Source organism: Brassica napus, chromosome C2 (assembly GCF_020379485.1).
Source record: "Brassica napus cultivar Da-Ae chromosome C2, Da-Ae, whole genome shotgun sequence".
NCBI classification, from domain to species: domain Eukaryota; kingdom Viridiplantae; phylum Streptophyta; class Magnoliopsida; order Brassicales; family Brassicaceae; genus Brassica; species Brassica napus.
Genome location: NC_063445.1, coordinates 47,465,837 through 47,478,839, shown reverse-complemented (window position 1 = coordinate 47,478,839; position 13,003 = coordinate 47,465,837). Strand labels below are relative to the sequence as shown.

Here is a 13,003-nt window from a genome sequence, read left to right as displayed (position 1 = left end):
CACGATGAAGGGTATTGAGTTCCCACATGCCTTGTAAGACACATGAGCATCAGCCAGCATCCTACCTAGGGTTATGACAGACCATTTGGGTCTGCAGGTAGAGCCTTCGCAGGAATTGTTCACTTTTGTGGATTGTTCCCAGATGAACTCAGGAGGAATTTTCAGAGACCTAGAGGTGCAGATTGGTAATGCCCTAGTTCCAGTTGATTTCCATGTATTGGACATCTAGTTAAACTGGAACTCTTCTCTACTACTTGTGAGAGCTTTCTTGTCAACAGTGGGAGCAGTGTGCAACTTGCAAACCAACCAGTTGTGTCTAACACTCATAGATCCTAATGCCCACTACGATCCCGTCGCAGTCAAGAAGCCACATATGTCCTCCAGGAGAATCAATATTCCAGGAATCATTGCAGCTTGCCATTGTGGAGCCGAGTACGAGACAGAGTACTCAGTATCGATCGAGACTCACACAGCAACATCGATCGACAGTGGCCATCATAAATCGACCGAAATGCCACACGAAGAATCGGTCGATAGTCGTCCAGATGATTGGGAGAACGACTACTCCAATCCCGTTATTGCCGCATACACCAGACAACACATGCACACAGAAGAGTATGATGAAGACTATGAGGAGGAACGAGCTACTGAGTACAGAGCCATCTATGATGAGGAAGATAAACTATTACATCATTCCTCCTGGAAAAGGAATGCACCATCGATCGACATGACAAGCTGGCCATCTATCAACACTCAACCTCAACAACGATACAGAAAACGAGCATCGACCGACACTGCCTACTACAAATCGATCGACACTGAAGTCAACCGTGCACAAGAAGGAGACTACTCGATTGGCAGTTGGGCAGGTGAACACCACCACGAAATCTTTGCAGTAGAAACAGCAACCTACGCACTAGGAGCAGATAAACTACAAGATAATTTCACAGACGATGAGCTGCTCAACATGCAAAGACCCGATGAAACAGATCAGATTCGAGCAGAATTTTCTTGGGAAAGAGCTCGTTTCAGCCATCTGATCGACAGGGCAATCTGCCCTTCGATCGACTCTCAACAACAACAATCGATCGACAACAACAATGCAACATTGAACGACAACCGTCCAATACCGAAAACCGCTGTAAGCGAAAAAGATAAATTCGATAATCAGTCTCTAACTCCAGACAAATTTGATATTTTCAGGGACCCTGATGGCTACGCAAAAGCAATAGATGGCCACACACTACACGTATCTCGAGAAGATATCGCAGATATCCTTCAGACAGCCAATGGAGCAGACAATCTGTTCATGCATCAACACAGCAATCCAGAACAGAAGGCTACAAAGGAGTTCTATGAAACAGCTGGTGGCATAGACAACGGCTTCATACAAAGATCTTGCCATCCAACTCAAACATCGATCGACGTTGCCGTCCAAACATCGGTCGAAAGACAGCCAGAATTCTGCAGAAGAGCTTTTGATTCCCACGGTACCAGGAGATTCTACTAGGAAGAAAAAGATCAGTATGGCGTCTACAGAGATGAACAGGGATACGCCAGAGATCTAGATGGAAACACCATTCACCTTCACAACACGGATGTTAGAAGAGTTTTGGAAAGAGCTTCGAGAGATGATCCAAGCTACATATGTCTTCCTGAACATGCTAACCTATTCAAACAGACAAAGCTGGTACCAGAGATCTACACCAAGGACGAGATCAATGAGATGTTCTATGGAGTCTGTGGAGAACATGAGAAGAACAAAGAAGCTTTCCAGATGAAGCTTGATGGTGTCTACTATCCATTGAATGATAGTATTAGTTGGCTAACTACATGCATGGAGGAGATGAAGCAAGACATAGCCAGAATTCAGCACGCGACCGACGTTGCTCGACCTCCATCGATCGACAGCAGACAACCTCCATCGATCGACAAGCATCATCGCACATCGATCGACAATCAGATACCAACATCGGTCGACAATGATCCACCACGCCCACATACGATGAAGTCTCAACAAAACTTTCACACCGGGAAAGAGATAGATCAATTGGTAGAAGAGATCTATAGAGCTCTGGAAACTACAGAAGAAAGGCTTGATGGGATATGTGATGACATCTATTTCCCAATAGATTTTAACATTAGTGCTTTGACTTCCAAGATTGAAGCTATACAAGGGGAATTGGTGGAGATTCAGAGTTACATTGCACGTCGACCAGAAGCATCGCTATCGATCGACAGACGCAATAACATATCGACCGACATTCACCATCGAACATCGGTCGACGACGCTACAAACCGAGGCTGGCTGGTACCAACGATGACATCAGACATGTGTGGGAACCGAAATTCACACCGTCGAGTTTTGTTAATCGGAAGAAAGCCAAGTTAACCTAACCTTCCCTGAAGGTCCCAGTTATCTGCTGGGCCATACACAACACGATCAATATGAAAGAATAAAATGAAAATAAGCAGAAAAAGAGAATAAGAGGATCTTATTTCCGAATTCACGTTTGAGCGTGAACAACAAGTAAAGACCTAGGCTACAAGAGCTGTCGGTACGTTTGCTAGTCTAGCGACCTAAATCTAAACTAGTTGAGTCGCAGCTCGATTAGTAAAAACGGAAAAAGATGCCTAAATTGCTCTAAGTGCTAAGTTGCTCTGATGTGCTCTGCTCCACCCTCCCTCTTCGTCCTAGGTCGGTTTACCTCTTCTTGGGCCGGATTTGTCGCGAAGCGGGCTTTCCATATTTCCTTCTTCTCTGTGATTATCTTCGGAAATTTGACATTTATCTCTTCCCGCGGATGAGATAAACCGTCATACCAGTCTTTGGGCTCAAGTCTTTTGGGACCATAGATGGGCCGTTGTCCGCAATTCGGACCCTCTTTGGGTCGTATCGAGACTTAAGCATTTTTACGATTTTACTCGTGAAGTAGCCGTTGGTATAGGCATGGTTCTTCCAACGGAACCCTGTTTCTTCGCATAGCCGAGGCAGTTGGTGTTAAGTTAACCGTAACCTGCTCTACTACGAAGAATAGGAAACCGTTCGAGAGACATAACCTTCCCAACACTACAGGAAATGTGGTTAGTAATAGCGGACGAAAAGCGCTATCATTTTAGTTTAATAGCGTTTCCTTGGACGCTCTGACATCACCCGTTATAAAAAGTCCAACCCTTTTAATAGCGATTTTCCTCTGTGCTATTACTAAGTTTATAACAATAGCGCTTTTTTGTTCGCAATTGTTAGTATTTATAATAACGTTTAATAAATGTTATTAGAACCAAATAATTTGATTTTTCCTAGTAGCAAAGATAGCAAATGTTTCGTGTTATTAATTAGTTTTATAATTATCCCAAAATTAATTAATAATAATTATTGAATTGATTTTTAAATAATTAATTCGAAAATATGAAATAAAAACAATATAAATTATTAAAATTCTAAAAATCAATATAATTATTCAAATCCCATAACACAACATTATCACATTCATACAAACCATCACACAAGCATACAACATATCATCAATCTACCACTAATAAACCTTCACAATCATCCCTAACATATACACTATCATCATCCATATCATCACCCATATCATCAACTTCTTGGACAGGTAAAGGAGCACCACCTAAATCCTCTTCTGTTTCCAACTCATGATAACCTCTAGGTGGTGCTCTCATAACAACATACCAATTTGAAGCATCATCCTCCCTAGAGTAGAAAACCTGTTTCGCTTGAGAAGGTAGAATGAATGGATCTTTCAAATAGGCTGCTTGGTTCATATGAAGGTTAACAAGAGTGAAGCCATCTTCTTCCTTCACACCATTCGCTGTGTTTGCCCAGTTGCATCTAAAGAGTGGCACTTTGAACATGTGATAGTCGATGACCAAAATCTCCTTTATCACTCCATAGTATGTAATCATATCCGCGACCTGTCTCATATCTCTTGCACTTGATCTACACATGCTAAAGGCTTCATAAGTTACTCCACTGTTTTGTGTCTTCAGCTTGACCGCATCAGTATGAAACCGTTGGCCATTGATGATGAATCCTTTATGTGCTAAAGCAACATTTCTTGGTCCAAATGCCAACCACCTTATCTCCTTAGAATGACTATCTTTTGAGTCTAAATGAATCTGCCGCAGGAAATCAGAGGATTATCATCAAGCCGAGGTACTTAAATTATAATCAAAACATGATAATATGTACCACGAAACCAATCATCAATCTACAAGCTAACCAGTCATCAAAATACTAAAAATCCAGACAGTTTCATCAAGCTATAAGCTACTCAGACATCAATTCGCTAAAATATGGACATGTTCTTCAAGATACAAACCAGGCATCATGATACAAGCTAACTAGTCATCACCAAACAAGCTAACCAGTCATCACCAAACAAGCTAACCAGTATTTACAATAATAATCAAGAAAAGAATTTGGAGTTTGTAACCTTATTTTTAAGCCATTCTGTAAAGTGTTCAGTATGGTTTTTCCATAACAAAGTTTCATTTTTAGCCAATCGAGCATCCTTAGCTTGCAACTCTTCCAAATGCATCCTGATTTTAAATTAAACAACAGTATATGAAAATGAAATTATGAGTAAAACAAGTAGAAGAAACATAGAGAATTACTTACTCAAGAAAGGGATCCAAAGATGCCATGTTCATTAGCACATATCGATGTGCAATGTCTCTATCTTTATCTGACAGGGTAACCTCTATACCCTTCTGCAGAGGTCGGCCTTCAACCACCATTCTATCAGCCTCAACATCTTCATTACGATTAACTGCTTCTTGAACTGGTACTGATTCTTTAAGGAACTCTAAACAAAATGCAACACATTCTCCAGCTAAATACGCCTCAGCCATACATGCTTCTGGCCTTGCATAATTCTTAACAAAAGCCTTTAGTGTTTTCATGTACCTATAACTCAGGAAATATGAATATTAGTCAAACATCATTGTGGGAAGTGGATATATTGAAGAGAGATGTTGATCAAACCTTTCGAAGGGATACATCCATCGGAAGTGAACTGGTCCTCCCAACCGTGCCTCTCTTGATAAATGTAGTGGAAGGTGAAACATGATATCAAAAAGGGCTGGAGGGAAGAAGCGCTCCAGCTGACACATTGTCTCCACAAACTCTGTCTCCATGGATATAAGTTTCTCTGGGTCAATGATGCGCTGACACAACCTGTTGAAGTAACTGCATAATCTATTTATGGCTATCCTAGGACCCCTATGTAACAACCCTCTTAATGCAGCTGGTAACAAGTTCTGTACTAAGACATGATGATCATGCGACTTTAAACTACCAATATTTGGAGGGTTAACTGAAACACTATTCGCAATATTACCACAATAACCATCAGGGCCTCTAAACTTAGCTAACCTTTGGCAGAAAATGGTCTTCTCTCTCTTCGATAACCAGTAGGCAGCAGGAGGTAAGTATGTTTTCTTTCCCCTCACCTCTGTGTGCAAGTGCTTTCTGATTCCAATATCTTCTAAGTCTTTTCTTGCTTTCAACCCATCTTTTGACTTCGCACTTTGCATCAACAGAGACAATATAGCATCGGACACATTCTTTTCTACGTGCATAACATCAATATTGTGACGAACAGGCAACTCCTAACACATTAAACAAGAAACTGTTAGACATATTGATCTCTTCTTCCAGTAATCAGATAATATAGGTCAGTTACTATAGTTTACCTTCCAGTAAGGTAGATCAAAGAATATTGATCTCTTCTTCCACCGCCATAGTTCATTTGATTCTTCACACTCTTCTTCTTGTAACCTCTCATCATCTTCCAACTCTAGTCTTTTCCTTTTTTTTTTCTTCTCTAGAGGTCTACCAAAATCATTCGTAAAAGCTTGTAGTGTCTCATATATCTCAGCGCCTGTTTGTATCCTATTAGCATTCCCTTCCTCCACAGTGTTGTCAAACCAAGCTTTTTTATATCTGTAACGATGGCCAGGCGGTAGTCTCCTTCTGTTACTCATGTAGACAAACTTGCGGCTAAACTTAAGCCACCTTGCAGGTGTATCCTTTCCACATACATTGCAGGCTTGTTTCCCCTTTACTTTACATCCAGACAGTGTTCCTAAGGCTGGATAGTCACTGATACTCCAAAGCAGCAAGGCTCTGAGATTAAAGTTCTCCTTCGCAAATGAGTCATACACTTCAATACCCTCAGCCCACAAATCCTTTAGATCGTCTATCAGTGGTGCTAGGTAAACATCAATGTTGTTACCAGGAGCAGTAGGACCAGGGATCAACAAAGTCAGCATTATATTCTCAGCCTTCATACACATGGTTGGAGGCGTGTTATAGTTCACTAACAACACTGGCCATGTGCTGTGATTGGTGCTTTGCATGGAGAAAGGGTTCATCCCATCTGTAGAAATCCCAAGTCGAAGATTCCGTGGATCAGCAGCAAAGTCTGGCCATTTAGCATTCACTTGTGCCCAAGAGATAGAATCAACAGGGTGCCGCATTGTACCATCTTCAGTGGCATTGGTATAGTGCCAACGCAGATCTTCAGCCATCCTTTGTGATCTAAACATCCTCCTAAACCTGTCCTTGATTGGAAAATATCTAAGGACCTTTGCCGGAATCCCCACCTTTAACTCATTACTGTGCTTATCCATTTCCCATCTTGAAACTTTGCATCTTGGACAGCTTTCTAGGTTCTCATACTCCTTCCTATACAATATGCAATCATTCTTGCAAGCATGAATACTGTCGTAGCCGAACCCAAAGATCTTCAGAAATTTCTTGATTGCAGCTAAACTCTTGGGAAGAACATTGTCTTCAGGTAGCAAATCCTCAAGTAAAACCAACAGCTGATCAAAGTAGTTCTCCGACACACCACTTTTAACCTTGAATCTGTAAAGTCCCATGATAGCTGAAACCTTTGTGTGCTTGAGACAATCCGAGTATAATGGCGTTTGAGCGTCTCTGAGCTTTTTCTTAAACTCAATTTCCTCTGGTGCTTCATCGTCTTCGTTGTCAGTTGTCGGGTTTGGACCACCTTCGTCCATGGAGAATGTTGTCTTAAACAAATCAAACGCCTCTGTTTCATATTGAAGAACACTGTCTTCTGCAGAATCTCTTTTTTCTCCATGAATACTCCAACGAGAACTCTTATACTTCTTATCCATACCCCTAATCACCAAATGCTCCACAATTTTATCCAGTGACTGATGGCTCAGATTGCGGCAGTCTCTACAAGGGCATAGCATTTCAGACAGACTTCCCAATCTTTTTGCGGACGAATTCACAAAATTAGTTGCTCCTTCTGAATACTCGTGGCTATTCCTACAAGAATCAGACAAAAGAAGTTAGCTTTATTTCAATCGGCGAGTAGAAATGAGATCGAGGGATTTTAGGTTATACCTTGGAAGCCAAATCCACGACTTATCCATTTGCTTACTTTCAATCGGCGAATACAGGAACAGCTGGTTTGATTTTAGCTCGAGAGATACATGTGCTTTCTTTAGGTTTTTTCGATTTTAGATCGCGAGACAGAAAGGAGTTTCGACAGAAAGAGAGATGTTGTGTTCTGAAATTTTCCGAGTGCAATCTTAGTAGTTGCTCCTCATTGGCTCAAAAAATAAAAAGAATGGCTAAGATTGAAGTTGGGAAGACACATCCATCGGCATATGGTTTGCCACGTCTGCAATCTTGGAGGTTACTCCTTATTGGCTCAAGGTATTAATTTCGTTTGAAATCTGGAAATTAATATATAAATATGATTTTGAAGCAAAAAAAAATTAAATTAAATCTTAAAAATCAAATATTCAGTTTTCCAATTTTACAAAAAAAAAATTGTATGAATATAAATTTTTTATGTGAGCTTTTATAAGATTGATCAATCTAGCTCATATGTTCATAAACACTACTACTTATTTGTATGTACAAAGGCTTTAGGGTATAGGGTTTGAACAAATGAGTGTTTATAAAATTTATAACTAATCAGTTTTGTGAAATTAAGATTACAATATCCTTTTAAGAATGAACAAAATTGTGAAATCAAGTACAATTAGGGTATAGGGTATAGGTTTGTACTTTAGGGTTTAGGGATTTCACTTAGGGTATAGGATTTTAATTTTTGGTCTTCCCGTCTGTGGATTTAATTTTTAAAGCTTATGGTTTAATGTAAAATTATGCACTTAAGGGTATAGGGGTTAACAAGCTAAACATTTTCACACATAACCTTATATCATAATATAACACATAATTTTTGTTTTTTTTGTCTGCTAACTGTTACATAATATCATACATGATTTCAACCGAGTAAAAAAGTACCTAAACATTCGATCACACACTAGAAATACATAGCCGATGAGAACCAACTTGAAAAATGTTTCAGACGACAATTTTAGACAAACTTGATTTTGTCATTTGGCCATGCCACAACCGAACCCATTGCATCAGATATGTATTCAATCTCTGAATTTGGCCTCCAGACTTTTGCATCACCGATCTTAGCCACATCAATCCACACCTTGCTTGCATTTGGACCTAGGGGTACAAAGTGGCACAACTCATTCGGATCCGTTGAAGCTACCCTTCCTTCAGCTACCTTACGTCCAGAGTTGTTGCAATCCAAGAGAGTGCACTTCTGCTTCGGACTTCTGGTCGAACTAGTGCTGCCTGGACTCTACAACTCAAACAAGATGACAGAAGCAAGTTCCAACATCAATCAAGGACGCAACATCAATCATCAGGCAAATAAAAAAATTTAACTTCATGTCAATTACATACCACTGCTTTTTTCTTGGCTGGCTTCGAAGGTGATGCTATTTTCTTCCCTGCACATTTAGTTGGTGTTACTTCTGTAGCGGGTGTAGGCATGACTTCAACCTTTAGGACTGGCCATGCTATTTTCTCGCTAAGTGCATCACCAATCAAGAACATATCAGCGGTTGGCCTCCACAAATATGCTTGATCATTGAACACCTTCACTACTTCGACACTAACAGCATTGGGACCCAGAGGTATGTTGTTAACCATGTCTTTGGATTTTGAAGAGCACACGAGACCTTCAGCAATGACCTCGTCCTCATCATTGGTCCAATCATATATCTTGCATCTTCGATATTCACCTTCCTTGCTTTGCTAAAACAAGATTTGAAATTAGAAATTTTAGTAATGATTAGAGATGACTCAATTGTTGTAAGAAGAAAACAAGATTTGAAAATTTACCATAGATAAATCTTCAGAACAGTTTGGATCCTTATCCAAAATCACTTTATCCATTGGCCAAGATATCTTGTATCCCACAGCTTCATCAAGAGTTAACACATCCGTAGTAGGCCTCCAGAGTGAAGCTGATGCGCTTAGTGCATACTTAACTACGATAGCCACTGCATTAGGACCAATTGGTATACGACCAATTTTGTACTTCGGTTCAGCAGAGCAGAATTCTCCTTCACCAACAACAACATCCTCTGATTCAATCCAATCCAGTATTTGTACTCTGACTCCTTCTTTGAATCCACCACTACTCTCAGATGTTTCAGCATCAACATTACTTTTCTGAGAAAAGGCAACGGAAATCGTAAATGTCTTAAAACTAATTGACCAAAGGTAATGAAAAGGATTACCTTCTTCTCAGCTAATTCTCGCACCATCCCCTTTAAATCTTCAATCTCACTTTTCATTTCTGCAATCTTAGCGTCTCTAAATTGCAGATATGCTAGCTTATTAGCTGTAATCCCTCTACCAAAGCCCCTTACTCGTCCAGGTTTGTCTTTTCCCAAAACCTTGCTCACAGCATCTTCCCTTATGTTATCAGCAGCTGATGTGGAGTCCATCTGACTGTCAAGTGACTGTATTTGTTCCTGATACAATCATTTAAACACAAAATCATTCATTGCCATAGTCTATTAACTATACACAATATACAACTTCCATAATGCTTACAATAGTCTCAGCAAACTGGGGCTTCACAGGTCTGCCATCAGCATGAGTGTGTCCCGCAATCCAAACCTTGGATCTACTCACCTTACTTGGGTCTTTACTCTTTTTTTTCTATATGAAAACAAACATATCTCACTACCATTTTAATCTAACAAGCTGATGTACAATATGTAGATGTTTGACTACTCTTTTACCATATCATCAGCTAAACGAAGCATTCCTTTGCGGCTGGTGGTGTGAGGAATCTGATTTCTTCTCATCGCTCTGTACTTGTTACTCGTTTCCTACAATATAAATATGACATTGATTATATCCATCAGACATGACCTTTAAGAATGAAACTTACTTAGTTGTAGATAACTCACTGTGAAAGATTTGGTAGTCTTACTCTTAACCCAAGTGTTCCACAGTTGAAGGGATGGGATGTTGCTCGGTTTTAAAGCTATTCTCTCAGCTGCAGTCTTCGCCACACGTACTTGTGACACCAGCCTCGACTTCCCAGCCCTCCACACATTTCCCAGCTGCTTGAAAATAACAGCTTTCTGCCACTCTTCTTGCAAGTTAAACCTCCCCTGCATCACAATAATCAAGTTAAACATGTTTATAATTTCATCTTGCGGTTAAACAAAACATACTAATATATATACAAACCTGAATTTCTTCCCACATTGTTGCTTTAGTCGCTGCATCAAGTTTTCTCCAATCGGCAAGTGTAACCGGAACATGTTCCCTCACAAGAGGACCAAGAAACGACGATAGTGTTACTGAACCAGGTCCAACATGCTCACCAATGTCATTGAATGTGACCATAATCTTATCATTGGGATTTTCAGCCACTCTACGCAACTTTGTAGGTCCTCTTTTATTTTTTTTTGAACTTCCTCCCCTGCTAGCTCAACTCCTTCAGTACTAGGAATCTCATCATCTTGCGCAGTGCCATCTTCTTCCATATCGCGAGCTTCTTCTTCGCAAGCTTCCTCTTCGTTCCCTTTCTCATTAAGAACTCCATCATCTTCCATATTGGCCGGTTCTTCTTCATTCTCTTTCCCATTGAGATCTCCATCTTCTTCATTCTCTTTCCATTGACATCGCCATCTTCTTCATCCTCTTTCCCATTGACATCCTCTTCATCGTCTTTATCTTCTTCAGACATTGACTTCTCAGCCTGATCATCCTTATCTTCGGGTGTTACATCTTCTACTTCATCATCCTGAGCAGGTGTTACATCTTGTACTTCATCATCCTTAGGAGGTGTAACATCTTCTACCACATCATCGTCAGATGGTGTTACATCTTCTATGTAATCATCTTCAGCAGCCACTTTCTTGATTCTACTACTTCTTCTCGTTGGCGTTAAAACTAAATTCTTTTTAGGGGAAGCCATTTTCTTTGCTGTTCTTTTCTTCACTTTTAGTTGCGGTGCCTTGTCCTCTTGATCTACTACCTCCAAGCCTTGATTACGTCTACTCCGACGAGAACCAACTAGTCCTCCTCTTGTCTTTGCCATTTCTGAAACTGATAAACAAATCCAAAATCAAATCAAGCCATTCGATCAAAAAATCTAAACCCAAAATCAAATCGAAACCTTCAATCATATTCAAAATCAAACTGAAACCCACAATCATATTCAAAACCTAATCGAAACCCACAATCATATTCAAAACCTAATCGAAACCCACAATAAAAATCGAATCATGTGTTAACGCGGACATGCATGTGAAAAGAGATTTGAATCAAAGAGAAACCCAAAATCAAAGAGATTCGACTCGAGAGAACCAGTCTCTATTCTAAACTCAGAATCAAATCGAAACTCATACCAATTGAAGCTTCGACTCGAGAGAACTCTGAAGAACTTCGATGAGTCGATTTTGATTTTGAGGAATGTGAAGAGAGTGAAGTGAAGAGAATGAAGTCTCGGTTTCGATTAATACTTAAGTTATTTTTAATATATTTTTTCATATACTATAGCATTTAGTTTTTGATTTGCAATGGTAAGGCGCCTCCACTTACCAAATTAACGCGGCTGAATTATTTTATTTTCCCGCGACTACAAAGATAGCTTATACATTTCAAAAACGCTATTATAAAGGCCCGTGTTTATATACAATAGCAGAGAAGCAAAAAACGCTATGCTACGACGCTATTAATACCCACATTTCCTGTAGTGCAACTTCCCGAATACTTTCGACGATATTTTTTAGACGGAACATTGGTGTCGTATCCACGGACCCAAAGACTGAGTTACGGAAACTTCGGACGAAGATGCATGGTAATAGGATGGGACCGGGTTCGGAATGGTCCACGGAGAATTGGCCGCGCTCGCCGGGCGAGCTGATCCATGCCACGGTCGAGCTCGCCGGCGAGCCGACCGGCAACACGGTCGTGCTCGCCGGCCGAGCTTGCTCGTGTCACGGCCGAGCTCGCCGGCGAGTAGACCGGCAACACGGTCGTGCTCGCCGGGCGAGCTGGCTCGTGTCGCGGCCGAGCTCGCCGGTGAGTCGACCGGCAACACGGTCGTGCTCACCGGGCGAGCTGGCTCGTGTCGCGGCCGAGCTCGCCGGTGAGTCGACCGGCAACACGGTCGTGCTCGCCCATGCGAGCTGGCTCGTGTCATGGTCGAGCTCGCCGGGCGATCTGTTTCGGCTATTCGTTTTCTTGGCTTTTGAAGTTTTGACCGAGATTCGGTTTTTCTGAGGACTTTCGGACATCGATTCCGTCGTGACCGATTTTGACCCCAACAGTTAGCCCCCCAGCTAGCTAGGATCCGTGGACCTGGGTGTTAGGTCCTAGCTTGCGGTACGGTCTGTTCTAGGTGAAATTAGACGTAATCGTTTGTCGAAAGATTGAAGGTGAATAGTAAAAAAAAAATGTATAAGTAAGGGAAGTAAGTTTTTCACATTCTTTACTCAATTCTTCCCTTAAGAAAAGATTTTTCCAAGATAGAAATTTTTTCTCCAAGATCTCTCTTTGCTTAAAGAAAATGTCATCAAGAAAAGGATCTTCAAAGAGGAATTCTTCCTCACACTCATCTTCGGGTGACTCTTCTGCCAATGAGGTGATCGCCCTGAA

At 40.8% G+C, this 13,003-nt stretch overlaps 2 protein-coding genes across 2 annotated transcripts; both read right to left on the bottom strand.

Moving 5' to 3' along the window:
• Positions 1 to 3,443: 3,443 nt before the first annotated feature.
• On the bottom strand, positions 3,444 to 7,483 carry LOC125581942. The gene is made up of 2 exons (XM_048748199.1): positions 4,458 to 7,483; positions 3,444 to 4,140 (listed from the first exon to the last, which is right to left on the bottom strand). Exon 1 carries the CDS (start codon positions 7,249 to 7,251, stop codon positions 5,701 to 5,703), a length of 1,551 nt encoding a protein of 516 aa, XP_048604156.1. The 5' UTR covers positions 7,252 to 7,483; the 3' UTR covers positions 3,444 to 4,140; positions 4,458 to 5,700.
• Positions 3,444 to 9,828, bottom strand: LOC125581943. Its single transcript, XM_048748200.1, has 4 exons — positions 9,619 to 9,828; positions 9,218 to 9,550; positions 8,777 to 9,130; positions 3,444 to 8,672 (listed from the first exon to the last, which is right to left on the bottom strand). The coding sequence occupies exons 1-4, from the start codon at positions 9,826 to 9,828 to the stop codon at positions 8,391 to 8,393; spliced, it is 1,179 nt and encodes a 392-aa protein (XP_048604157.1). The 3' UTR covers positions 3,444 to 8,390.
• Between the last annotated feature and the right edge of the window lie 3,175 nt (positions 9,829 to 13,003).